Here is a 25,269-nt window from a genome sequence, read left to right on the forward strand (position 1 = left end):
CACCAGGACGGCTGACAGAGGCTTCCTCTGAACATATTGGTCGATGGATCCTGATTCTGGCCACCAACTACCCCGTGATATTGGATGTACCGTTCCATGGCATGTTTAAGTCTTCGCACAAGTCCCATATATTTGCCTCAAAACCAGAAGTAGAAACAAGGTGCTCAAGTCGCTAGACGGCAGCACTTGGCTGCTGAGAAAGAAATTTGGTTGTTGTTGTTGTAGAAGCATGAAACCTACGTAGAAGCATATCTTTGATGCTGGGTTGACAGCCGCTGGCCGAAACACTATGGTTTCGGGTCAATCCGCTACGAAAGAACACGCTGCCGAGGCAATAGCTTGGTCTGTGGTAAGCTATGCGGCGCCAGTGTGGTATGCAAATGTTAACGCTAAGCCGGGGAATAATATTCAAATCGGCCAGAATGCCGTCAGAATTTAACTCAATTTAACCTCATGGAGCATATCGCGAACAGCGAAACAAAAACATGATAGCTGTGAAAGAATTTAATTGCATTTTTCGCTTACTGGTGCTCCTGACCTATATGACCTTCAAATTTTCACAACTACTCCACAAATCACATCCTACTTTACTTACCTCAAAGTTTCCAGCGAAATATTATCCAAATTCTGCAGAGTTGATTTCATTTCCGTCAGACGTTTAATGACATCGGCACTGGTTAATTTCATATACGCCGCCTTAAGGTCATCAATCTTTTGCCGGGTATCTTCCAAGCAAACGGGGTCACATGATTTACTATATTCCTCATAGATATCTTCACATTTTTGCAAAATACTTTCATATTCCAAAAATACCGAATTACGATCATGTAACTCCTGGGGACTTTCAAATTTACGATTTAGTTCCTCGGCGGCCACAAAACATTCGTCCAATTGTTTGGCTAATTTTATGAGACCTTCAAGGAATATCTTCGATTGGGTGACATTTTCACCCAAGGCATTATAGAGATGTTTGAGGGCATCGATGCGTTGACTCAGTTGTTTGGGGGATTTGGTAAATTTATCTTCACACACCTTGCGTCCCGTCTTTATGGTACTTTCAATTTCAGATTTAATTTCGGAAAGGGTGCGATAAATTTGTAGACACTTTTGATATTGCACCTGGACAGTGGATGGTCCCGCCGTGGCCACATCTAGCACCAGGGTGGATCTTTCAACGTTTCTTAACTCTGCCACGGCCCTATTGAGCCTTGACTCAAATGCCGGTTGGGGTGCGGTACATTTGTTGAGTTTTAGCTGGCAGGATTTGTAACGCATTTCTAAGAGATTAAGTTGATCCTGCAACCTATTGGCTGCCTCAATTTTCCCATTACGCTGATGTTCGGCAATGAGATCATCTATCTCTTGGAAGCAACGTTCATTCTCTTCAAATTCCATGGCCAATTGTTGGAAGTCTTCGGGTAAATCTTCAATGGTTACATCGTTTTCCAAATGTTCGCTTAGGATTTCATCCACCCGTGTGAGCCAGGCCTCAAATTGCTCAACACATTTTTCGGACTGTTTGGCTTCATTGACTTCTTGTTCGAGGATTTCAGCTCTTTGCTTGGCCTTTTGCTGCAACTGGGTCCAACGCTCAACTATGGCATTGATTTCTTGGCCTATTGAATCGGCCATAAATTCATGGGAAATCAATTCCTGGCCAATTTCTTGAATCTTCTCCAGCCAATCATCGGAGTGGCCGCGCAAAACGTTTTCCAGATCCTGGAAAAAGGAAAAAAATATTTTATTATTTTGATTATGGAAAGAAACTATCCTCCTACTTACATCCAATTCTTCTATGATTTCCTCGGCATCTGCATTCTCTGGTGTGGAACGCATTTTATTTTCCAAACGATCCAAGTACCCCGTTTCAGATACCATAAACTTCTTAAACTCCCCCAGTTGGGTGGAGATATGTTCCAATAGGCCACATTTTTGATAGACCAAGGTGGTGACCTCCGTCCAGCGGGCATTGAGACGTGTGAATTTCTTGGCCAGCAGATTATATTTCTCGTCAACATTGTCCACACCCTTGGATTTGAGTTCATCGATTTGTACCAGACAATCACCGCCCAGTTCATTGAGTTCCCTAAAGCTGACAGCCTCGCGTTCACAGGTCTCCTTGAGGGCCTGGAACTTTGATTTCAAATGGAACAATTCATTGGAGTTGAGTATTTGAGATATGGGCGTCTTAGGAGTATTGGCGGATAGGTCATTCAACCACTGCTCGGTGTGATTTAACCTGTCGAATATCTCTTCCGTTTGCTTCTGGATGTCCAAGGTTTTTTGCAGGTTTTCCTTGTAAATGTTTTGTATTCTGGAGAAGAACTCATTGAGCTCCCGGATTTGTGAGCTCAAATGCTCCCTGTGTTGGGGTTGGGCATCCTTGATAATAATTTCACTAAAGTTCCGGGCACTTATCACATCGATTTCCAGTTTGCGTAACTTCATGGAACTGGCAGCCTCTGTGGTGTTGGGTTTTGCATCGCCGGCCTCACCTTCCCTGAGATTGGCTTCCAGTTTCCTTAGCACCGCCATAATGGAGTTGTATTCTGCCGAAAAGTGATTCCAGTTTTCAATGGCTGTGGTTTGTTTGATAATCCTTTCGGAAATTTGTTCCTCAGCCTTGAGCCATTTCTCCTGGAACTCAGATGATAAAGTATCGGGTCTCCGCTGTTTGATTAAATCAAACTCCGGCTTAAGGGCCACCAATTCTTCATGGAAGCGGTTGAGTTCATTGAGCCGTTTTTGCATTGGCTCCAGGGAATCCACAATAACCTGGACCTGGGGCACACGTTTGAGGAAATTTTGCAGAGCCTCCAATTTGCCCTGCAAATCATCACTGCCGCCCTTTTCTCGAATCAAGGTCAATATGGCCTTTTTCATGTCATTCCAGGAATCATAGAAAATATTGAAATCCTCCTTCCACTCCAGGAAATCTTCACCCATCGACGAAGTGGCCTCCTTGGCCTGTTGTATTTCCATGGTAAGGGATTCCATGTCGCTGAGGCGTTGCTGCAAATCCCCCTTAGAGGCACTGTTGGAATGTTGTTTATACCAATCCCGCGAATCGGCAAGGACAAGTTTAAAGCCCGTCAGGCTATTGTAAAGTTTTTCCTTTTCCATTAGCTTTGAACAGGCACGACCTTGGGCCTCCAAGGCCGCACGTAATTCGTAGTATTTTTGTTCAATTTGCTTGATTTGTGAGGCTTCCATGATCATGTTACGGCTAACATCCTCCTTTTCGCACAGCTCATAGAGTTCTCGCAACTCTCGGGAATTTTCCAAACGGCTACACACCTCCTTTTCCAACTTTTCCAGCATCTCCGCCTGATTCCTAAGGCTACGCCGTTGCAGCTGCTGCATTTGTTCTTCACAATCATCGATGAAACCAAAGGCCTCCAGGATCTTACCCTCTAGAAGATAGAAATTATCCGTGTGCCTTAGGCGGCGTTTCTTACAGGCCAAAGGTGAGCCTTCCACCATCATGGCATCCTGAGCACCACCATCATCAGTCTCCTCGGCTTCTTCTTCCCCAAAACGTATTATCATTTGGAAATCAGTCCAGTGATCCGGCTTCACAACCTTTGAATCATCATAGGAGGCCCGATCCCGACCGAATTTAAAGCCTTTCTGTTCAATACGCTCCGTTTGTACCTCAACAATTTGCTTTAGGGCATCCAGCCGATCTTCGAAATTTTCCAATTGCACCAACACCTGTTCGCCGCGTACATCACCCTCCTGCAAGGTGGCCGCAACCATTTGTCGCAAATCAATTAGGTAACGCTCCAATTCCAGCAAATCCTTGGCGCAATAGTTCAAGTCATTCATACGCTTGGTAATGCTACCCAAATCACAGACATCCTTGGATTCCATGTGTTTGAGGTCCTGTTCCCTGGTATCCAACCAGCGTGATATACATTTGTATTGTTGCAGCTTCTCTTGTCGCAAATCACACCATTTCACCACATGAGACCAACGTTCACCCAGCGCCGATAACTTATCCTCCAAGTCATTGAAGTTCCCTGACTCATCATTGACAATAACCACCATATTGCTTAAGCTATCCACCAAATCCTGCTGATGCTTCAAATCCTCCTTAAGTAAAGCCGCCTCTTGCAATTGCTTTTCCACCTCCTTCAATGTGGGACCAATATCAGACATCAGCGATATCCGATCCTCAATGTTGGTGAGGAAGTTCTTCAACTTCTCAATTTGCTGGGTTTGAAACTCTGCCAAACGCATCAGGATCTTGCTTTGGACATTCAATGCCTTCAGACGCAAAGTTTCCCATCTTTCATTCAGCAGCACCATCTGCTGGCGTATTTCATTTTGATCATCCACACTAAGGCCAGCGGATTTTTGTGATTCATTTATCAAATTTGAACCCTCCTCCAAGGCTTCACCCACATATTGCTGATGCTCGGTTAACTTTAACATAAATTGTTCATTCTCATGAAATTGGGCCTTGGCCGTAAGAAAATCATGAGGTTCTGGCAAGGTTTCTGACAATATCTGTTCATCTTCAAGTAGCAAAGTTAGGACAGCTTCCAGAGCTGCCTGATAGGTGCTAATCTCAATGGATACATTAGTGGCCAAGCTGTGAGGCCTTGACTTATCATCTTTCAGCAAGAAGTTGGCCAATTGATTTTTCGTTGGCGGTGGATCCATTTCTAAGTCCATTATCGATTTGAAAGTATCACTGTTGTATTTGGATTTAATACCCGAATCTGTGGCACTGTTGGCCATTGAAGAAGATGCATCTGAGTGGCCGGCCTCAGTATCCTCCAGGCCATCATCGTCACCATCCTTATTGTCTAAAGGTATTTCATCTAAATCGGTTATATTTACACTACGACCATAGCCCAAATCCTCGGTTGTTGTCTTATTATCCTCCTCATATAATACTGTTTCCGTTTGCTGTTGCAGTTGTCGTTGCTGCTGTTGGCACACTGCGTCTTCCTCCTCCTCCTCTAGCGATCTACGCGTTTCCATGGCATGATACAGGCACATAACATACATTTGTATAGATTTATTATCCGGTTTATGGGTATGTACATCTTCAGGATCCAATAGTTTTTCGATTTTAAAATACGTATAAGCCAAATCGAATGCAGTCCTCAGCCGAGCCAAAGGATGTTGTGTCAGAACACTGGAGAGATCCACATTATCTAAATGGGCATCCAAGATGAGTAGAAAAGCACGACCATCAGACCAGCTATTGGAGAAGTCGTTTAGCCGCACTCCTTTGGGTTCGGTAAATTGTCGTGCCCAATTCAGCAATGACTTCTCCACACCATTACTCGAATGACTTTTCACCAGATTTTGGCCATTGAATTCCAGCGCAATTAGCCAAATCAAACCCAATATTAGTTTGGGATTACCTTCGACAATATCATCACTGGATATGTTCACCAATTTGACACCGTGCTCCTGTATCACCTGCAGGACTTTGTTCAAATTGTTGATGTGATGAACACGCATGCGGCCCTTTTCGGGTTTCTGAAAATAAAGAAAAATAAGTTTTTAAATAAAATACATAAAATAAATTAAATAATTTCGTTCTGAATTCTCTAAGAACTGCCGCATGTAAAATTGTAAATTGAGGCTTTATTCGTACTTCAATTCTCACTATAGGCAATTTTACTTGAGCAAAATTTTCAGTTTATAGGGGTAAGAGAGGAGTGGACTTAATGGATACTCCTTTCCTCTTAACATCCTCTTTGATCGGCAAACTAATTATTTCCGCAAGTTAAATTGCTCTAGGTAAGTAAATAAATACTTAGTCACACATCTTCCTAAAGTTAGGACTGAAAATGGCTATCTAAGATATTAATCTCACTGTAGATTGGATCAAAAATATTTATATATTCCAAATGCGTATGGATGCCTATGCTTTGAAGTCAAAAGAACAGAGACGTATTCGGATACATAAACCTCATATAAGGTGGACTTTAACTTTAGAAAGGGTACACTGAAATGTATTCCTGATGTGGCACCCATTGCCACTATATATAAATCAGCATTTTGGGGAAAGACTACCAAAGAACTATCCACTGACTATACTAAAGAAATCTAAAACCGCGCAGTATATTATATAAAAAATTTATATTTATTCCAAATTAAATAAAGAAATAAATAAAGGGTTGGACACCTATATATAAGCTGAGACATAAACCCTAAATTTATTCCAAATGTGTCACCCAGTGGATCGATTGTCACTTTGTATAATTTATGAGATTATGATTCTCTTTTAGACAAAAAAAAAGCAAACCCTTCTTCTGGAGGAAAGACTACAAACAACCTAACAAAGATTCTTAAACCACCGACAATCTTAGGAATATCTAAAAAATTTGTTCACCAACATAGAGGATACGGGGGCACTAAAAACCTTCTGGCCTGGACAACACGCAGTGTCACCAGGCGTAATTTGAATTTTTTCGGAAAGAAAGAAAAAGGCGGCTTTACTTAAGGAGGATCTGAAGCATCAGCAAGATTTGGTGGATAGCTTGAGCAATATGATGGTTATTGTCAATGATGAGTCAGGGAACTTTAATAACATGGAGGATAAGTTATCGGCGCTGGGTGAACGTTGGTCCCATGTAGAAGAGAAGCTGCAACAATACAAATGTATATCATCACAAAGACATGGAATCGAAAGATGTCTGTGATTTGGGTAGCATCAACAAACGTATGAACAAGTTAAATTGTTGTGCCAAGGATTTGCTGGAATTGGAGCGTTCCCTAATTGATTTGCGGCAGATGGTGACAGCCACCTTGCAGGAGGGTGATGTACGCGGCGAACAGGTGTTGGTGCAATTGGAAATTTTGAAGATCGCCTGGATGCCCTAAAGCAAATAGTGGAGGTGCAAACGGAACGTATTGAGCAGAAATGCTTTAAGTTCGGACGAGACCGGGTCTCTCATGATGATTAAAAGGCGGTGAAACCGGATCATTGTACTGAGTTCCTAATGATAATACTTTTCGAAGAAGAAGCCGAAGAGACTGATGATGATAGTGGTGCTCAGGATGCCACGATGACGGAGGGGTCACCTTTGGCCTGTAAGAAACGCCGCCAACTCAAGGGTAAGATCCGCGAAAAAGAAGATGTTAGCCGTAACATGATAATTGAAGCCTCACAAATCACGCAAATTGAACAAAAATATTGTGAATTACGTGTGGTTTGGAAGCACATGGTCATATCGTTCCAAGCTTGTGGAAAAGGAATAGCTTTACAATAGCCTGACGGGCTTTCCTATTCGCGGAATTGGTATAAACCACATTTGAACAGTGCCTCCTCCAGGGGTATTTGCAATAACGCCTTAGCGAAATGGAATCCCTGACCATGGAAAAACAATGGTCCAAAGAAACCACATCGTCAATGTGTGAAGATTTCCTGCAGTTGAAGGAGGATTTCCGTATTTTCTATTATTCCTGGAATGACATGAAACAGACCATATTGTCACTGATTTGGGAGAAGGGTGGCAGTGATGATTTACATGGCGAATTGGAGGCACTACGAAATTTTCTTACACTTGTGCCTCAGGGTCATTTTATTTTGGATTTCCTGGAGTCAAGCGACTCAATGAACTCAATCATTTCCATGAAGAATTGGTGGCCCTAAAACCTGATTTCGATTTAATCAAACAGCAGAGGCCCGATACTTTATCATCTGAGTTTCAGGAGAAATGGCTCAAGGCTGAGGAACAAATTTTCGAAAGGATTATCAAACAAACCACAGCCATAGAAAACTGGAATCACTTTTCGGCGGAATACAACTCCATTATGGCGGTGCTAAAGAAACTTGAAGCTAATCTCAGGGTAGGTGCGGCCGGTGATGCAAAAACCACCGCCACAGAGACTGCAAGTTTCATGAAGTTACGCAAACTGGAAATCGATGTGATAAGTGCCCGGAACTTTAGTGAAATTATTATCAAGGATGCCCAACCCCAACACAGGGAGCATTTAAGCTCACAAATCCGGGAGCTTAATGAGTTCTTCTCCAGAATCCAAAATATTTACAAGAAAAACCTGCAAAAGACCTTGGATATCCAGAAGCAAACGGAAGATATATTCGACAGGTTAAATCACACCGAGCAGTGGTTAAATGACCTATCGAACTCCAACCGGCATTCGAAACAAGGCTCAATAGGCCCGTTGCAGAACTGAGAAATGACGACAGATTCACCTTGGTGTTAGATGTGGCAACGGCGAGACCATCCTCTGTCCAGCTGCAATATCAAAAGTGTCTACAAATTTATCACACCCTTTCCGAAATTAAATGTGAAATTCAAAGTACCATAAAGACGGAACGCAAGGTATGTGATGGTAAATTTACCAAATCACCCAAACAACTAGGTCAACGGATTAATGCCTTCTACCATCTCTGTAATGACATGGGTGAAAATGTCACCCAGTCAAAGATATTCCTTGAAGGTCTCATAAAACTGGCCGAACAATTGGACGAGTGCTTTGTGGCTGCCGAGGAACTAAATGGTAAATATTAAAGTCCTCTGGATCGTAATTCGGTGTTGCTGGATTATGAAAGTATTTTGCAACAAGTAAAAAAGTATCTCTCAGCTACACGGCTACACGTAAGTCGATCTGTCCATAGATGAAAATTTCAATTCAGATAGGCTAAGAGATACTTTTTTTACTTGTTGCCAGAATTCTTTCTCCCAAAAATTTGTATTTATAGGGTTTTCAGAATTTTGTGATGGATATGAAGATATTCATCGATCGTTGCGAGGAGTACCATCTAGACTCGATTAAACGTAGTAAATAAGATACGTACAGACATAACACGGAAGTTGGTCATCACAACAGATAGCTAGAGCGTATTCCACTCAACAGGTCCAAATGCTTAATCGCGGCGTTCCTCGTCCCGATAACATATCAGCACATTAGCAAAGTATTGCCCACTCCATATTTGGATACCACAGACTTCCACCAAGGAACCCGAAGAGAAAAACCACATCTGTTGTGAAATAAGAAGGAGAATAGTATTCCATCAGATGCTACTTTGGCTTATGTAAGCAGAGCCACATCCTGTCAAACAGATATAACATATTTCAAATCACTGATACTAAGATGCCTGTTTCCGAAGCCTGGGTACTTGCTGCTCAAACAGATGAGTGTTTGGCGTGTTTGAGAGAAAAAATTCTTTGAAGGATCTACGGACCAATGTACGTTAAGGGGAAATATCGAATCGTAGGAACCACGTATGGCTATACATGCAGGACCAAGGCAAAGGCTTCGATGGAGTAAACAAGTGGAAGGTAAAAAAAAAACGATATTCCAAAGTGGAGAGTTACATCAACATATAGAGACGAATGGAAATCTTTTCTTAGTTATCTTATATGACAGATGCTCTGTAGAGTGAGATATGTCTAAACTGCTCCGATGAGGCGAAACATCGGGTCGTATATCCGAATTTTAGGTCTTTTTACCCGAAATTTAAATCTTTTAAAATGGGTGGTGAAGTTATCCAAGTCAAATATAAAATACAGGGCTTGAGAGTAGTATTCTGTAAAAAAAAAATAATATTTATAAGGCACGTAGATCTTATCCTTGAAAGAGCCAAATGAGTTTACTTATCCTACTAAGGTTTCCTTTAGCACAATGGTAGTCTCTCTAACGGAATAAAGTTCTGATCTGGTCTGGTTCCTTATATCTCCGTGTCAGAAGGAAAGGTCTATACTGATCTACTGCTTTGGGCTTATATAATCAGTTCGATGGGATGTGTTCATCGGGTAGGATTACTTATGATGTATATTTTTGTTAGCAGTAAGTCATGTTGTTTAATTTGTAGCTATTCTATCAATACAAATTACCACAGCCAAAATGTCAAAGTCAGTCAGAATCGTATTCTTGTCATACTAATTTTGTAAATAATTCGTTTTTAAATTTTTATACCCTCCACCAAAATATGGAGGGTATAATTAAATTTGTCATTCCGTTTGTAACACATCGAAATATTCATCTGAGACCGTATAAAGTATATATTCAGGATCAGGGTGAAATTCTAAGTCGATATAACGATGTCCGTCCGCTGAAATCAAGATACAGCTCGCACTTTTTAAGATAGAGCTTTTTAATTTGGTATGGAAGTTTCTGTAGCTCCTAGGATGTTTGGTATTGCAAATGGACTATATCGTTCCACGTTTTGATACAGCCCCCATACACGCAGAGAAAAAAATATGATTGATCCAACAATATTCGAAGAGCAAAATATGTATTGTAAAGATATTGTTAAATTCCAAATGTAGTATTGTGATTCCAACAATTGGGTTTTGTTAAATCCAAAAATAGTTTTTGTCTCTCGCTCTTCGATGCCGTGTTGAAAAAAACAATTATGGTGAGTTTTGTTGGTATGACATGATGCCTTTATCTTTGTTTTTGTGTGTATGTATACCAACAATGAGACTCTTGTTTTTATTTGTTTCTGTTTTGTTTCACTCTTCTATCTTCATTGTGCTTTGAGGTTTGGTGTTATACCGGAGTTTGTTATGATGTTTAATAATTCCTTATGTTGTGGTGGGTGCTTGTGGCTTTTTGTTTGTCTTTGTTGTCAGCCAATGCAGCAAACCATGTATTGTGTTCATCAATGATTGCAATATTATACGCGACATTTATATCCAAGTTATGTGAAAAGTGTATATGAGAAGTATATACACTCAAATCAAAAATTTCTGGGCTGGTTTTCTGGGTTGACAATACTTTTTGTAAACAAAATTAGATTATGATAGTTCCTACAATCGGTATTGTTAACGATTTTTGCAATATTGCGGAAATTCGAAAGTTGTTTTTGTTTTCTATGTTTGGAACAAAAGATGGTATTTTTGGATTTGGATTACGATGTTTGAACAAAACAAATACATTTTTGGAACCAAAACTGATATTTTTGTTCCGACAAAAGCGAAAAATATTTTTTCTCTGCGTGTAGAACGTTACCACCCAATTTTCGATATTTTGAAGGCTTTAGCCTCATTATGACACCGTAAAGGTTGAAATTTGGTACTTAGTCTTCGTTGGAGGTATATAATTTTCCTCCAGAAATTTGTCAGTATAGGTCCACGCCTTCATATAGCCCCCGTAGGACGGTACCTCCCGATTTTCGGTATTTTGAGGGTTTTTGCCACAGCAACCCAACGAAATAGCTGAAATTTGGTACTTAGCCTTTGTTGGTGGTAAAAGCCTTTCTTACTGAAATTCGTTCGCATAGATCCACATTTCGATATAGCCCCCATAGAATGATACCTCCCGATTTTTGTAATTCTGAAGGTTGTTACGTCAATATCCCACCTAAAGACTGAAATTTTTTATTTAGTCTTCCATAGGGTTATAAAATATTCCAGACAAGAATTACCAGTATAGGTCCGCGGGTTCCTATATTCCCATGGAAGCGTACCTCTTGATTTTCGGTATTTTTTAGGTTTTATCGAAATATCAGAAATTCGTATGTATAGATCGACGTTTTGATATGGAACGGTACCTCCCGAATTTCGGTATTTTGAAGGTTAGCCACATTACTTTACTGTAATTTGGTATTTAGTCTTCTTCATAAACGAAAGGAAACTAATTGATCAATTTGACTTCAATACAACTCGTGGTGGAGGGTATAACAATTTCGGCCGGGCCGAACTTAACCCCGTTCTTACTTGTTTTATTATTTTTTTTTTTTTTATTTTCTATGTAACTTTTTCGCCGTAATAGACGAAAACTCAATATCTCAAGAACAACGTTCATTACTTCCTCCGTTGTTAAACTTAACTCAGCCAAAATCTCACATCGTTTCAAGGGTTCTATAAAAATAAGCAACCTTCACATCCTTTTTGGCACTTTGAACTTGACAAAGTCAAAGGAGACACCAAACCTTAGAAGTATGCTTTACTTTTGCGTTATTCTAAGAATGGAAAAACAAGCTATCGTTCGTTTGGGTTTTGTAAAGAAATCTTTGAATTCAGTCGTAGCCAGTTGGTGTGATTGTGGTCTACTTCCTAGAGTCGTACAACAAACACCATCACCATACGTTCAGTCATTCATTCATAAACTAAATATGTAGACGCAAACGGATAAAGGTTAAAGAGTATAACAGAAAACAAATGACAAAATAATACATGGAGAAAAAATTTTGTTTTAATGATAAATGCAATTGCCTATTCGATTGTGGGTGTCTTTTCTGACAGAAAAGTGTGAATTAAATGCAATCGGAAGTCTATGGGAGAAGAAAAGCGTAAATCACCTAAAGCTGAAGCACTTGTATGTGGACTTTTGTTTACGCGAAGGGTAAACATCGACTGTCCGAGCAAAGGTGCAAATGCTCTTTATTTGATATAATTTGTTGGATTTAAATATCCAATTTTTTCCTGTGTAACAATTTTTTAATCTATCTAAGCGTCTACCGGAAAGTATGAACCTTATAAAGAATCACAGCAGCATCAGGTTAACTAGCCACAAATTTTGCCTCAAGCCCATTGTACAACAAACAAACCACTCTTGTAAAGTATGAACTATGCACTGATGTTACACTCAACATGTGGTAGGGACGTGTACAATGAAGAGCGACAAAATAACCTTGGAATTTAAATGGAATATAATATCACGATGACTATTATGAGAATAATGCTGCTGATGCTGATGATATTCGGAGGGACAATCATACAAAACCAAATGAGCTTGTATGAAATTAAAAGTGAATAGGAAAAACGCGAAGCAAATTACAAAAAAGAAGAAAAAAACATTATTACAGAGGATATAATAAGTATACGTTCTACGTCATTCTTAAATGCAAACATAAAACCCACACTCTAACAAACGAAATAAGCTAATGACCATGACTTTGTTTTGGTTGCCAATTATTATTATGACCATAATGAGGCGGATGATGTTTGTGGGAATGACGGTCATCAGACATATACATATGTACATTTATGTATGGTATGTATTAGTAGTTGTAACACTCACTGTTGCACCCATGAGAGTCATCAACAAACCATTCATCCGTATTTTATGACGTTTTCACATTACGATGAATGTTTGTGATATATTGTGTCGATCTGCAGGAGGAGTGTTTCAATAAAAGTGTTGCATGTGTTTGTGCACCTTCTTAAAGTCAGAATTTGCATGAGGTCAACAATTTAGTTTTGGACAAGAAGAAGAGATTATGTTTAAATCTTCTATAAAAGGTGAGAGGTTTTCTATGAAGTTTTATAGACTAATGCTGCCTATAAAAAATGTTTCCATGAAAAAAATAATAAAAATTGTTATAGGCCACTGTGACCTATGAAAACTTACCAATACAATTTTATAGGCCACTGTGGCCTTTGAAAAATATTCTAAAAATTTTATAGGCCACTGTGGTGATCTATGAAAAAATTACTATAAAATTTTATAAGCCACTGTGCCCTATGAAAAATTTTCTATAAAAGTTAATAGGCCACTGTGGTCAATGAAAATCTATATATATAAAATTGAAATTTGTTTGTCTGTTTGTTTGTTTTTTTGTGCCTTATAGACTCGAAAACCGCTGAACAGATCTTACTGAAATGTTTAGGGTACATTGCTACATGGCCTGGAATGAAAATAGGCTATATCATTTTTTGAAATTTCGCGTCGAAATTTGGTATGCGTGATTGAATTTGATGTAGAAATAAATTTACCAAATTATATTCAAATCGGTTCAGATTTGGATATAGCTCCCACATACATATATTTTCGGCCGACTTTCTTATTTTATGCACCAAACACGCTATATATGTCCAATTTCGCTGAAATTTCGAATTTCTCACGGAATTTGTTCTAGAAATAAATGTGCCAGATTATATTGAGATTGGTTCAGATTTGGATATAGCTCCCATACACATATATTTCGGCCAATTTCCTTATTTTATGCACCAAGCACGCTATATATGTCCAATTTCGCTGAAATTTGAAATGTGTAACGGAATTTGGTCTAGACATAAATGTGCCGAATTATGTCGAAATCGGTTCAGATTTGGATATAGCTCCCATAAATATTTTCGGCCGATTTGCCGCATTTGATGCACCAAACACGTTATATATGTCCAATTTCGCTGAAATTTGGAATGTGTAACGGAATTTGGTCTAGGCATAAATGTGCCGAACTATATCGGAAACGGTTCAGATTTGGATATAGCTCCAATATATATTTTCGGCCGATTTTCCACATTTTATGCACCAAACACGCTGTATATGTTCAATTTCGCTGAAATTTGGAGGGTCTGGCGGAATTTGTTCCAGAAATAAATGTACTAACTTATATAGAGATCGGTTCAGATTTTAATATAGCTCCCATATATATTTTCGGCCGATTTCCTGTATTTTATGCACCAAGCACGCTATATATGTCCAATTTCGCTGAAATTTGGAATGTGTTACAGAACTTGGTCTAGAAATAAATGTGCCAAATTATATCGAAATCGGTTCAGATTTGAATATAGGTCCTGTATATATTTTCGGACGATTTCCTGTATTTTATGAACCAAACTCGCTATTTATGTCCAATTTCGGTGAAATTTGGAATGCGTAACGGGATTTGGTCTAGACATAAATGTGCCAAATTATATCGAAATCGGTTCAGATTTGGATATTGCTCCTATATATATTTTCGCCCGATTTTCTGTATTTGATGCATCAAACAAGCTATATGTGTCCAATGTCGCTGAAATTTGGGATGTCTGACGGAATTTTTTCCAAAAATAAATGTGCCAAATTATATCGAGACCGGTTCAAATTTGGACACACTTATATAGTGTGTCCAATTTCACTGAAACTTGGAAAGCGTGACGGAATTCGTTCTAGAAATAAATGGGACAAATTATGTCGAAATCGGGTAAGATTTGAATATAGCTCCCATATATATTTTCGGCTGATTTTCTGTATTTTATGCACAAAACACGCTATGTATGTTCAATTTCAATGAAATTTGGAATGTGAGACGGGATTTGGTCTAAAAATAAATTTGACAAATTATATCGAGATCGGTTCATATAGGAATATAGCTCCCATATATATTTTCGATCGATTTCCTGTTTTTGATACGTACGTATGTTCCATTTCAAAGAAATTTTGAAGACTTAGCAGTCAGCAGAAGTCATCATTATTTACACAAGTACTTATAGTTGGGAAGGAATTGGCCAAGGCTACAGCTATTAAGTATCATATCTTTGAGAGACTTCTTAAGATTTATGTTTTATTGTGATATATCTAAATCATTAGGAATACTTATAGGCGGAAAGGCTTTCGGAGGAGTGTTACCTCCTGAAACATACAAAAATACCATAGTAGCTCCATAACAACCCTGAATAGATATATAACGCCGTCATATCTCCTATATTTATTCGTTAAAATATTAAAAACGTTAAAATAATTCTGGCATTCCATTATATTTTATCGTAGTCGGGGCAGCAAAGCGCACCGGGTTCAGCTAGTATTTCTATAAAATTGAGTAGTGCAGTGTGGCCTATGAAAAATTATCTATGAAATTTTAAAGGCCAATGTGGGCTATGAAAGATTTTCTATAACTTTTATATGAAAAAATTATAGGCCACTGTGACTTATGAACATTTTTCTATAAAATTTTATAGGGCACTGTAGCCTATGAAACATTTTCTATAAAATTGTATATGCCCTGTGGCTTAAGAATAATTTTCTATAAAATTGTCCTATGAACAATTTTCTACAAAATTTTATAGGCCACTGTGGCCTATGAACAAATTTCTAAAAAAATATAGGCAACTGTGGCCTATGAAAAAAATTCTAAAAAATTTAATAGGCCACTGTGGCCTATGAAAAATTTTCTATAAAATTTTATAGGACACTGTGGCTTATGAAAAAGTCCCCATAAAATGTTATAGGCCACTGTGGCCACTGAAACATTTTCTATAAAATTGTATAGGCCACTGTGACCTATGAAAAAAATCTATAAAATTCTATATGCCACTGTGGCCTTTGAAAAGTGTTCTACAAAATTTTATAGGCCACTGTGCCCTTTGAAAATTTTTCTATAAAATGTTATAGGCCACTGTGGCCAATGTAAAATTTTCTATAAAATTTTATAGGCAACTGTGGACTGTGAAAATTTTTCAAAAAAAATTTGTATAGGCCACTGTGGCCTATGAACATTTTTTTATCAAATGAAAAATTTTCTATAAAATGTTATAGGCCACTGTGGCCTACGAAAAACTTTCAATGAAATGTTTTAGGCCACTGTGGCCAATGTAATATTTTAGTTACTTGTAACGAATCTTCCTTTAAATCTTACAACAAAATATGAATTTTTCATTATTCCAAGTTTTTAATATTTTATTTTCATTACTTTATTTATGTTTTTTACTGTAATTTTTATTACATTCAACGAATAACAAAAGGAAACGTGACAAACCTTGTTGTATAGGCCACTGTGACCTATGAAAAAAATCTATAAAATCCTATATGCCACTGTGGCCTTTGAAAAGTGTTCTACAAAATTTTATAGGCCTCTGTGCCCTTTGAAAATTTTTCTATAAAATGTTATAGGCCACTGTGGCCAATGTAAAATTTTCTATAAAATTTTATAGGACACTGTGGACTGTGAAAATTTTTCAAAAAAAAAAATTGTATAGGCCACTGTGGCCTATGAACATTTTTTTATCAAATGATAAATTTTCTATAAAATGTTATAGGCCACTGTGGCCTACGAAAAACTTTCAATGAAATGTTTTAGGCCACTGTGGCCAATGTAATATTTTCTATAAAATTTTATAGGCCACTGTGGCCTATGAAAAATTGTCTATAAAATGTTATAGGCCACTGTGGCCTATGAAAAATTTTCCATACCATGTTATAGGCCACTATGGAAAATTTCCCATAAAATGTTATAGCCTAATGTGACCTATGAAAAATTTTCCATAAAATTTTATAGACCACTGTGGCCTATGAAAAATTGTCCATAAAAGTTAATAGGCCACTGTGGTCTATGAAAAATGTTCTCTAAGATTTAATAGGCCACTGTGGCTATGAAAAATTCTCTATAAAAATTTTTGATACACTGTGGCCTATGAAAAATGTTCTATAAGCCTAGGAAAAATGTTCTATAAAATGTTACCACTGCGGCCTACGAAAAATTTTCTGTAAAATTTTATAGGCCACTGTGGCATATAAACAATTTTCTATAAGCCTACCAAAACTATTCTATAAAATGTTACCACTGCGGCCTATGAAATGTTTTCTATAAAATTGTATAGGCCACTGTGTGTTATGAAGAATGTTCTATAAAATTTTATAAGCCACTGTGGCCTTTGAAAATATTTCTATAAAAAGTCATAGGCCACTGTGGCCTATGAAAAATGTTCCATAACATTTTATAGGCCACTGTGGCCTATGAAAAATTTCCCATAAAATGTTATAGACCACAGTGACCTTTGAAAAATGTTCTATAAAATTTTATAAGCTACTGTGGCTTATGAAAATATTTCTATAAAATTTTGTATGAAACATTTTTTATACAATTTTATAAGCCCAGTGACCTATACAAATTTTCTATAAAATATAAAATTTTCATGTTCACTGTGACGTATGAAAAGCAGAATCTCCTGAGATTGTTTCATTTTTTTTGGAAAAAATAACAAAATTTCAAAATAAAATAATATTAAACTTTTTTCATCATATCACAAAAAATGTATAATATCCTCTCAATATCCCCCTCTCTTTTCTCTATCCCTTCCACCATGTCATGATAAACGTAAATTCAATATAACCTAAAGCCAAAGTTGGTTTATATGGTTAACGTGGTTACTGTGGTGCTACTCTGTCCTTTACAAAGTAACACAATTTCATTGTCAATAGGTGGTCGGTTGGTCGGGCGGATGTTGGTCTTTGCTTCGTTGTTATAACAACTGAAAACAAAGAAAATATTTTTGTTTGACCTTTTTTGTTTTTTTTTTTTTGTTTTTGGTAATGGCAGAATAAAAATTAAATTTTCTGTTTTTGACTTATGTTAAATGGATCAAGACAAGGACACGAGTTTTTGGTACCAGCAAACTTACCAGTTGTGTATTGGTGAGGACACTTAGCAACGCCAATAGACGATGGCCATCTCTTAAGTCAAGAAACAAATCATTGACCGGCGTACATTTTGTTTTAATCAAATGTGAATTAATCCATTTTGTAAATGTTTTCTTTTGAATGTCCTGGCGTTCATCTGAAATGAGAAGAAAAGACAGACATGAAATGACAAGTTATTAAAGAATGTTGGTTGAAAATTTGAAATTTATAAGAATGTAAAAATAAGTGACTGTAGGCTTATTTTAGTATAATAGTAATGTGCGATGGTTGTGCAAAGAATTTGATTGAATTTCTATAAGCAGACATAGGGAGGTCTGTGGCTGTTTCGGCGGACATTTGTTTGTTCTCAATAAACTTATTGACAAGCATATGGCACTTTCGGAAATAGTCAGAAGTTTTACTATTTCTCTCCCAAGGTAAAAATTTATTTACTCAGAATAATTTGCAGGCATGTTATGGCATGACGAAGTTACTTGTAACGAATCTTCCTTTAAATCTTACAACAAAATATGAATTTTTCATTATTCCAAGTTTTTAATATTTTATTTTCATTACTTTATTTATGTTTTTTACTGTAATTTTTATTACATTCAACGAATAACAAAAGGAAACGTGACAAACCTTGTTGTAAATTCACCGGTTTTAATTTCAAATCTGTAAACATTGTTTTTTCTTATTACTAATTTTTTATTTCAATGTCGTATAAATTTAACACAGCCACAACCGAACACAAACTGAATCTATTGTAGATTATAACTAAAATTAGAAGTAAAGCTTTTTTTCTTTCTTCTCTTCTTTTCTTATTCACATGGCAATGTAAATGGGTAAAGGAAAATATGAATAAAAGTTCTTCAACGAACGAACGAATGATCGGAGCAAAGGCGTAACTGTGAAGTGAGAAAGTCAAAGGTTGGAGGGAACTTAGTGTGGGGGTTGTGGGTATGAGTGGAGTCTGTAGGAGCGCTATAAACATTTTAAAAATAAAAAGAGGTGATATAATTTTTCTATAAAAACTTTTATATATATAGCTTAATCAATTCAATTATAATATACACGTTCGCTCATCTGAATTGGTTGGAATTTTTTATATTTTTTGCCGAGACCCAGCAGAAATACCCTTTTCAAAAGACCTATCCTATAGCATTTTTTAACATGGGCATGCAGCGCCATATAAGTATTTACTTTTTAACCACTAAAATAAATAGCTTGCTGGGCAGTTGAAAACGTGCAGTGTGTCGTGCGAGCCTGGTGGATGTTATGGCGACTACACCCATGTGAATGATATTTAAATCTGCTTAGGTGGGGGGTCCTATCCACCATAGGCCATAGTGAAATATGAACAATTTTCTTTATAATTTTATAGGCCACTGGGGCTTATAAAATATTTTTCTATTAAAGTTTATAAACATTTTCTATAAAATTTTAAAGACCACTATGGCCTATGAAAACTGATCTATAAAATTTAAAAATCCACTGTGGCCTATGAAAAATTTTCTATAAAATTGATTGGCCACTGTGACCTATGAAACTGCGGTCTATGAACAATTTTATAGAAACTGTTTTATAAGCTACAGTGACCTATAAAATTTTATAGAAAAATGTTCATTAAATTTCAAAGAAAACGCTTAATAGGCCACAGTGGCCTTTAACATTTTATAGAAAAATGTTATAGGCCTCAGTGGCCTATACAAAATGTCTAGGCTACTGTGGCCTAAACGTTTCATAAAATTTTTCTATACAATTTTATGAAAAATTTACTATAAATTTGTATATGAATATGACAAATTGTCAATAAATTTTATAAAATTTTCTATAAAATTTTATATGCCATTGTGGCCTAGATGAATTTTATAAAATCTATATATATAAAAAAGGATGATGTTAGTTACTACGCTTATAACTCAAGAACGGCTGAACAGATTTTGACAATTCGCATAAATTCGGAATGGTCTCATGGCAGAAAAGGATAAAACCTAAAAAAATCGCGAAAATTTGCAAAAAATTTTTTTCAATAAAGTCAATTTTTCCGCAAATTTCTATCGAGCTTCGCGTTTGGAGTAAATCTTGGCACTTATTTGGACAGTTTTTGGCGAAAATTATATTTGCACCTATTGTGAGGGTCCATTGTACGCCTCTGTTTTGTCAATTTTTGAAAGTTGTATAGAATTTTTATTCACAATCAAATCAATTTTCATTTATTTTCAAGCGTCTTTTTAGGAAATTAACAGCGAAAATCGGTCAGATACCGATTGAAAAGACTAAGATGATAATGCCAAAAGTGGTTTCCACAGTTTTGAGGAAAAAGGTACAAATCCACAAAATTGGTGGGTTAATTGAAACATCAAGAGCTCCGAGGTAATTTCATTTAAACCGTAGGTAAAAACATCTTCGAAAGATAAACTTCCGATGTATGCGGTATAATATTTAAGCTGTATATATATTTTGATACTGTTTAGATTCTGTCATGATTGAAAAAAATGATGCCCCCACCGTAAAAGGAGTATGAATTCAATCAACTTAGTTCCCGCAGAGCTGGAAGGCAATTACAAACGGCCAAATACATACATACAAACATACATATCGTCACCATAAATGCCCGAAGACGTAACCGACATGAAGATCGAAATTCGTTTTTTGACGTAATCTGATACATAAAGCTAAAATACATGCTCTAGCAAAATTTCAAGCTTCTACGTTCAAAAACAACGATCCTATTCAAGAAATGGCATTTCGGAAAATGGGATAATATTGCAGATTTTGTTGTAATGGAGGATCTCAAAACTAAGCAATTCCGCGGTTTTGGTTTCATTACTTATTCCCCTTCGTATATGATCGATAATATCCCATATACTCGCCTTCATAAGATTAATATTCCATAAAACAGTTTTTAATTTTATACCGTTTTTTGCTTCTCCTGTAAAGTTTTGGTTTTGGTACTGTTGGTACACTGTATGTATGTCATTCGAAAAAAGGATGATATTCAAAATTGGAAAAAGAAAACAAGAAATCGGAGGTACTGGAGATTTTTTGGTCGAATTATCTGACAAATTTTCTTTATCGGCGACATAAGTAGGTAAATACTTATTAATCGTTAATTAGTTTGTGATATTAATTTGACTATGTTATTTACGTCGAAATTAAATATAGGGTGACCAAGTAATCGACAACAGTCACGTGTTAGTGTGACAAGATTTCAAGCATCCGAAACACACAAAGAACGGCAACTAATAGAATAGCTCTGTCCATGTTACCAGAGCCATTGCATCTGATACCGAATTAGCAGTGCATATAGAATTCGGGAGATCACATTAAATAGAGAAGTCAGAAAAAATAAGTAAAAAAGCGTTAAGTTCGGCCGATCGGATCAAAATGGGTAAATAGGTTAAAATGGGTTAATTGATTAAAACGCAAATTTATATAAGCACTATATTCAGCATTAAATTCAAATTCATATTCAATTGCTTGAGTGAAATATCGTGTTCAGTGGTGGAAACAAGAATTGCAGAAAACCATCGATTATGAAACGAGTAGGGCGTTAAAAAATATATCTTAGTCCCGATTTAGAGTTACCTAATTTTTTCGCTGCTATTGTCAGTTTATAGAAGGGAGAGTCGAGGGAAATAGAAACACTTTGCCTCTCAGTACCTTCTCTCTTCGTCAAATGACAAAAGTACAATTGTCTAATGTGCATCTGCTTCAAAGTTCGTCTTAAACAGTTCAAAACAAAGAAGAAATTGAACAAGGTGGTAGCAATAATAGTATTATAGGTTTAAACCAAAGCCATAACGTTCTGTACCTAACAAACAGCGAGACGAAGTTCGCCGGGTCTCCTAGTTTTCTATAAAATTTTATATGCCACTGTGGCCTAGAAAAATGTTCTATAAAATTTAATAGGACAATGTGGCCTATGATTAAAATGACTCTGGAAAAATCTTTGTCTCCTCATGTAGATGGTCCACTGAAGACATGAGGAGGCACCCTTAGGGCTGCATTCGACAGGTTTGAATATTTTTCCATCGCGTTACACACGCCGACCTATCGTCTTATATGTGGTCAACCAGGGTTTTTTTATCTGCTTCCGGCTAGTGACTTGACGACCTTGTTTGCACATCTCAGCTTGTTGCAGATAGCTATGGCATTTGCAGACTACAAGAACATGGTGTCGTATGTGACCCCTACAAATTTAGGGGTAGTTTATGCTGGAATTCTTTTACCATATACAATGTGGTCAACCAGGTTTCTTTATCTGCTGACGACTAGTGACTTGAAGTCATTGTTTCTACATCTCAGCTTGTCTCAAAAAAATGTCGCATGCGCGGACGACATGAGCATACTGTCAAATGTGACCCCTCGACCGTCCATGTGGTGAATAGAGTGGCTGTAGATATAGTGGCGAATATTTGCATATTTCTCGCGCGGAAAAAGTTATTAAAATCCGTCCAATAGGAGTTCAGCCTTTCACAAAAGATATCAGGGAGGTACCTGTAGCCAAGATCGTACAATCATCTGCATACGTTACGATCTCAATGCCGTCTGGAGGGGTTCTTAGAGGTTAAACAATTTCGAAGATATCACCCGATCTTGGCATTTCTATCTACGGTGCTTGGGCTTTTTGTTCCCCACATATAATTGATGATCCAACTTTTCAAACTTGGTCGGAAGGTTGTCTGCTCAATGGCCTCAAACAGTGTGGAGTGGTTGAAAGTATCAAAGGCTTTTGATAAGTTAAGCACCACCATCATTGTTCTATCACACGGCTTGGTCTGGGCTTTTTGTTCCTGAATTTTACGTACGACTGGCGTCCCCACATATAATTGATTATCCAACTTTTCAAACTTGGTCGGAAGGTTGTCTGCTCAATGGCCTCAAACAGTGTGGGGTGGTTGAAAGTATCAAAGGCTTTTGATAAGTTAAGCACCACCATCATTGTTCTATCACACGGCTTGGTCTAGTTGAGGCCTCGACTAATATGTGTGGAGACGGCGTGCAGCGCTGTTATCGTGCTGTGCTGCTTATGGAATTCATGCTGATGATCGGCAACTGAATAGCTATTTCTGACGCCTCAAGCCTCAAGGTTCTTCGATACGGGCGACAAAAGCAAAGTCGGTCTGTACGATACACTTGTGCAGGCATTCTTGTCTGGCTTCAGCAGCTGGAACCCCATTTTCAGACTTCGGGCACGATGTGGATGGCTAGAAACAGGTTTAGATAATCGACTCCCGGCTAATCCAGCTGTTTCAGCACTACCATATCGATCCCATCAGGGGATCCTGACTTAGCGATCCTGACATTCGCAACATCATTCATTGTAAAATGTGGTTGTTCATCCTCAGCTGAAAGAAATCTAATGCGACGTAGTAAACTTCTCTTTGCACAGTCACTCCCAGGTTGCTCGATTGAAATAACTTGATCACCTCTTCGGATCAGTGAGAATAACGTCGCCAAGCGTGACTGAGGTCCTATCTTCCCACTTTCCGGGGTACGAAAGTGTCTTAACCGTTGCAAACAATTCACTTATTCCGGCTCCAATGTTGTAACTCTGCAGATGTTTTAACCACTTGTTTAACTTGCTTAAGCGCACCGACCAACCTGTTAACTTCCAGTGTCAGCTCCTTGACTCTGGGGCCAATCGGATTGGCACGAGGAAGCTCATCACGCTTTTTGCTTATCCCTTCGTCTTTGCTGGGAAGTTTGGGCTCACTTCGATTATTCGACCAACAGCTATATGGCGAGAGGCTGCAGCAGTGAAAATGTCTCGGAATGTCCTTTCTGCATCTAGAACATCAGAAAGGATGGACAGATTTCTTTAGCGGTGATTAGTGAACTCTCTGAAACTAAACCAATTAGCTTTCCCAATGATAAATGAAAGTGCTGCGTTCAGAAGTGATGAAATCTGGCGGGTTACAAAGAGAAACGATAGACGAGATTACACGATGGCTATGTCTTGCTAACTATGACACTCTACGCTAATTCTGGTAGGGCTGTCCTCATTGAACAAGCAAAACGTAGAGCTATCAATCTGCTCAGCCGGCACTATATTCCTCTGGTCATTTCTGAGGACCGAATGCCACAACTCATGATAAGCATTAAAGTCCCCCAAGACCAGACGGTTATGACCTTCTAAAAACGGGCTTCTATCCTGGAGTACATTTATTATCGGCTATTTATTGGCGGTATGTCTACGTTCTGCAACTCTACCTCGGCAGTTTCACTCATTAGAGCCTGGCTCAAGCGAGGCTCTCTCAAGGTATGTATTGAACAGACTGTTGCAATAGGAAAGCTAATCCTCCACCTCCACTTCAGGTGCGATCCTTCCTCAGTACGCTGTAACCTGCACAAAGCTGTAAGCTCCAGTTGTTGTTGTGCATGTTTTTCTGCACCGCCGCGACCCTGATTTTGTTCCGACTCAGGAAATCCTCTTACCTTGGATTCCATTCCAATAAAATTGCAAAAAGGGATGTATTTTAAGGGAATGGAACAACAGAGGATGTGTGCTGCAGCGTACTTCGTATTTGTTTTTCTGTTTGTAATCCATTTAAAAAATCATTTGCGACCCTATAAAGTATATGTATTCTCGATCAGGGTAAAATTTTGAGTCTATCTATGTATTTCCCTCCGCCCGTCTATGTTAATCACTCTAGCATCCACAAATTTCGGCAAAATGCGTCTTTTGTTTGCAGATAGTCTCTATATAACGGTAGTCCCTATAAAACGGTACGACCAGATTTTCCATATTTTGAGAATTTTAGTTACAATTTTTAATAGAACAAGCTGCAATTTGACCTTTAAGGTTCCGAGTGATCGAAAACTTTTACACCAACAAATTTCAACATGGGTCAATGTTTTGGTATAGCCCCCCGCATATAGCAGCACCTCTCGATTTTCAGAATTTAACAACACTTTTTGACCGAACTTTTAGAAATTTGACATTTGAGATTCCCAGTAGTCCCTGTTTTGGTATAGGCCCTATATAACGGTACCTTTCGATTTTCAGTATTTTCGGGATTTTAACTATTTTTTTGCCGGAACTAAGTGATGTTTGATATTTGAGGTTCCCAGTGATCGCAAAACTTCTACACCAAAAAATTGTCAACATAGGTCGATGTTTTGAATAGCCCACATATAACGGAACCTCCCGATTTTCGGTATTTTGAGTATTCTGACTAAAATTTTTTAACCGAACTAGCTGAAATCTGACATTTGAGG

The 25,269-nt window shown here is 37.7% G+C and overlaps 1 protein-coding gene across 13 annotated transcripts in view; it reads right to left on the minus strand.

The window, feature by feature from the left end:
- Dys (Dystrophin) overlaps positions 1-25,269 on the minus strand; it is a 917,866-nt gene that overhangs the window by 720,965 nt on the left and 171,632 nt on the right. For 10 of the 13 annotated variants that reach the window (XM_073982338.1, XM_073982331.1, XM_073982322.1 and 7 more), the window contains exons 3-5: positions 18,045-18,199; positions 1,783-5,499; positions 596-1,719 (exon numbers count right to left, since the gene is read on the minus strand). In XM_073982338.1, coding sequence (XP_073838439.1) covers positions 596-1,719; positions 1,783-5,499; positions 18,045-18,199 — 4,996 coding nt within the window. Of the gene's footprint in view, positions 1-595; positions 1,720-1,782; positions 5,500-18,044; positions 18,200-18,684; positions 18,818-25,269 lie in introns of those variants that run through there. The other 3 variants (XM_073982301.1, XM_073982343.1, XM_073982256.1) reach the window with 1 other exon arrangement.

The sequence above is a fragment of the Musca autumnalis genome, unplaced genomic scaffold (assembly GCF_047663935.1).
Source record: "Musca autumnalis isolate F117 unplaced genomic scaffold, ASM4766393v1 scaffold_1, whole genome shotgun sequence".
NCBI classification, from domain to species: domain Eukaryota; kingdom Metazoa; phylum Arthropoda; class Insecta; order Diptera; family Muscidae; genus Musca; species Musca autumnalis.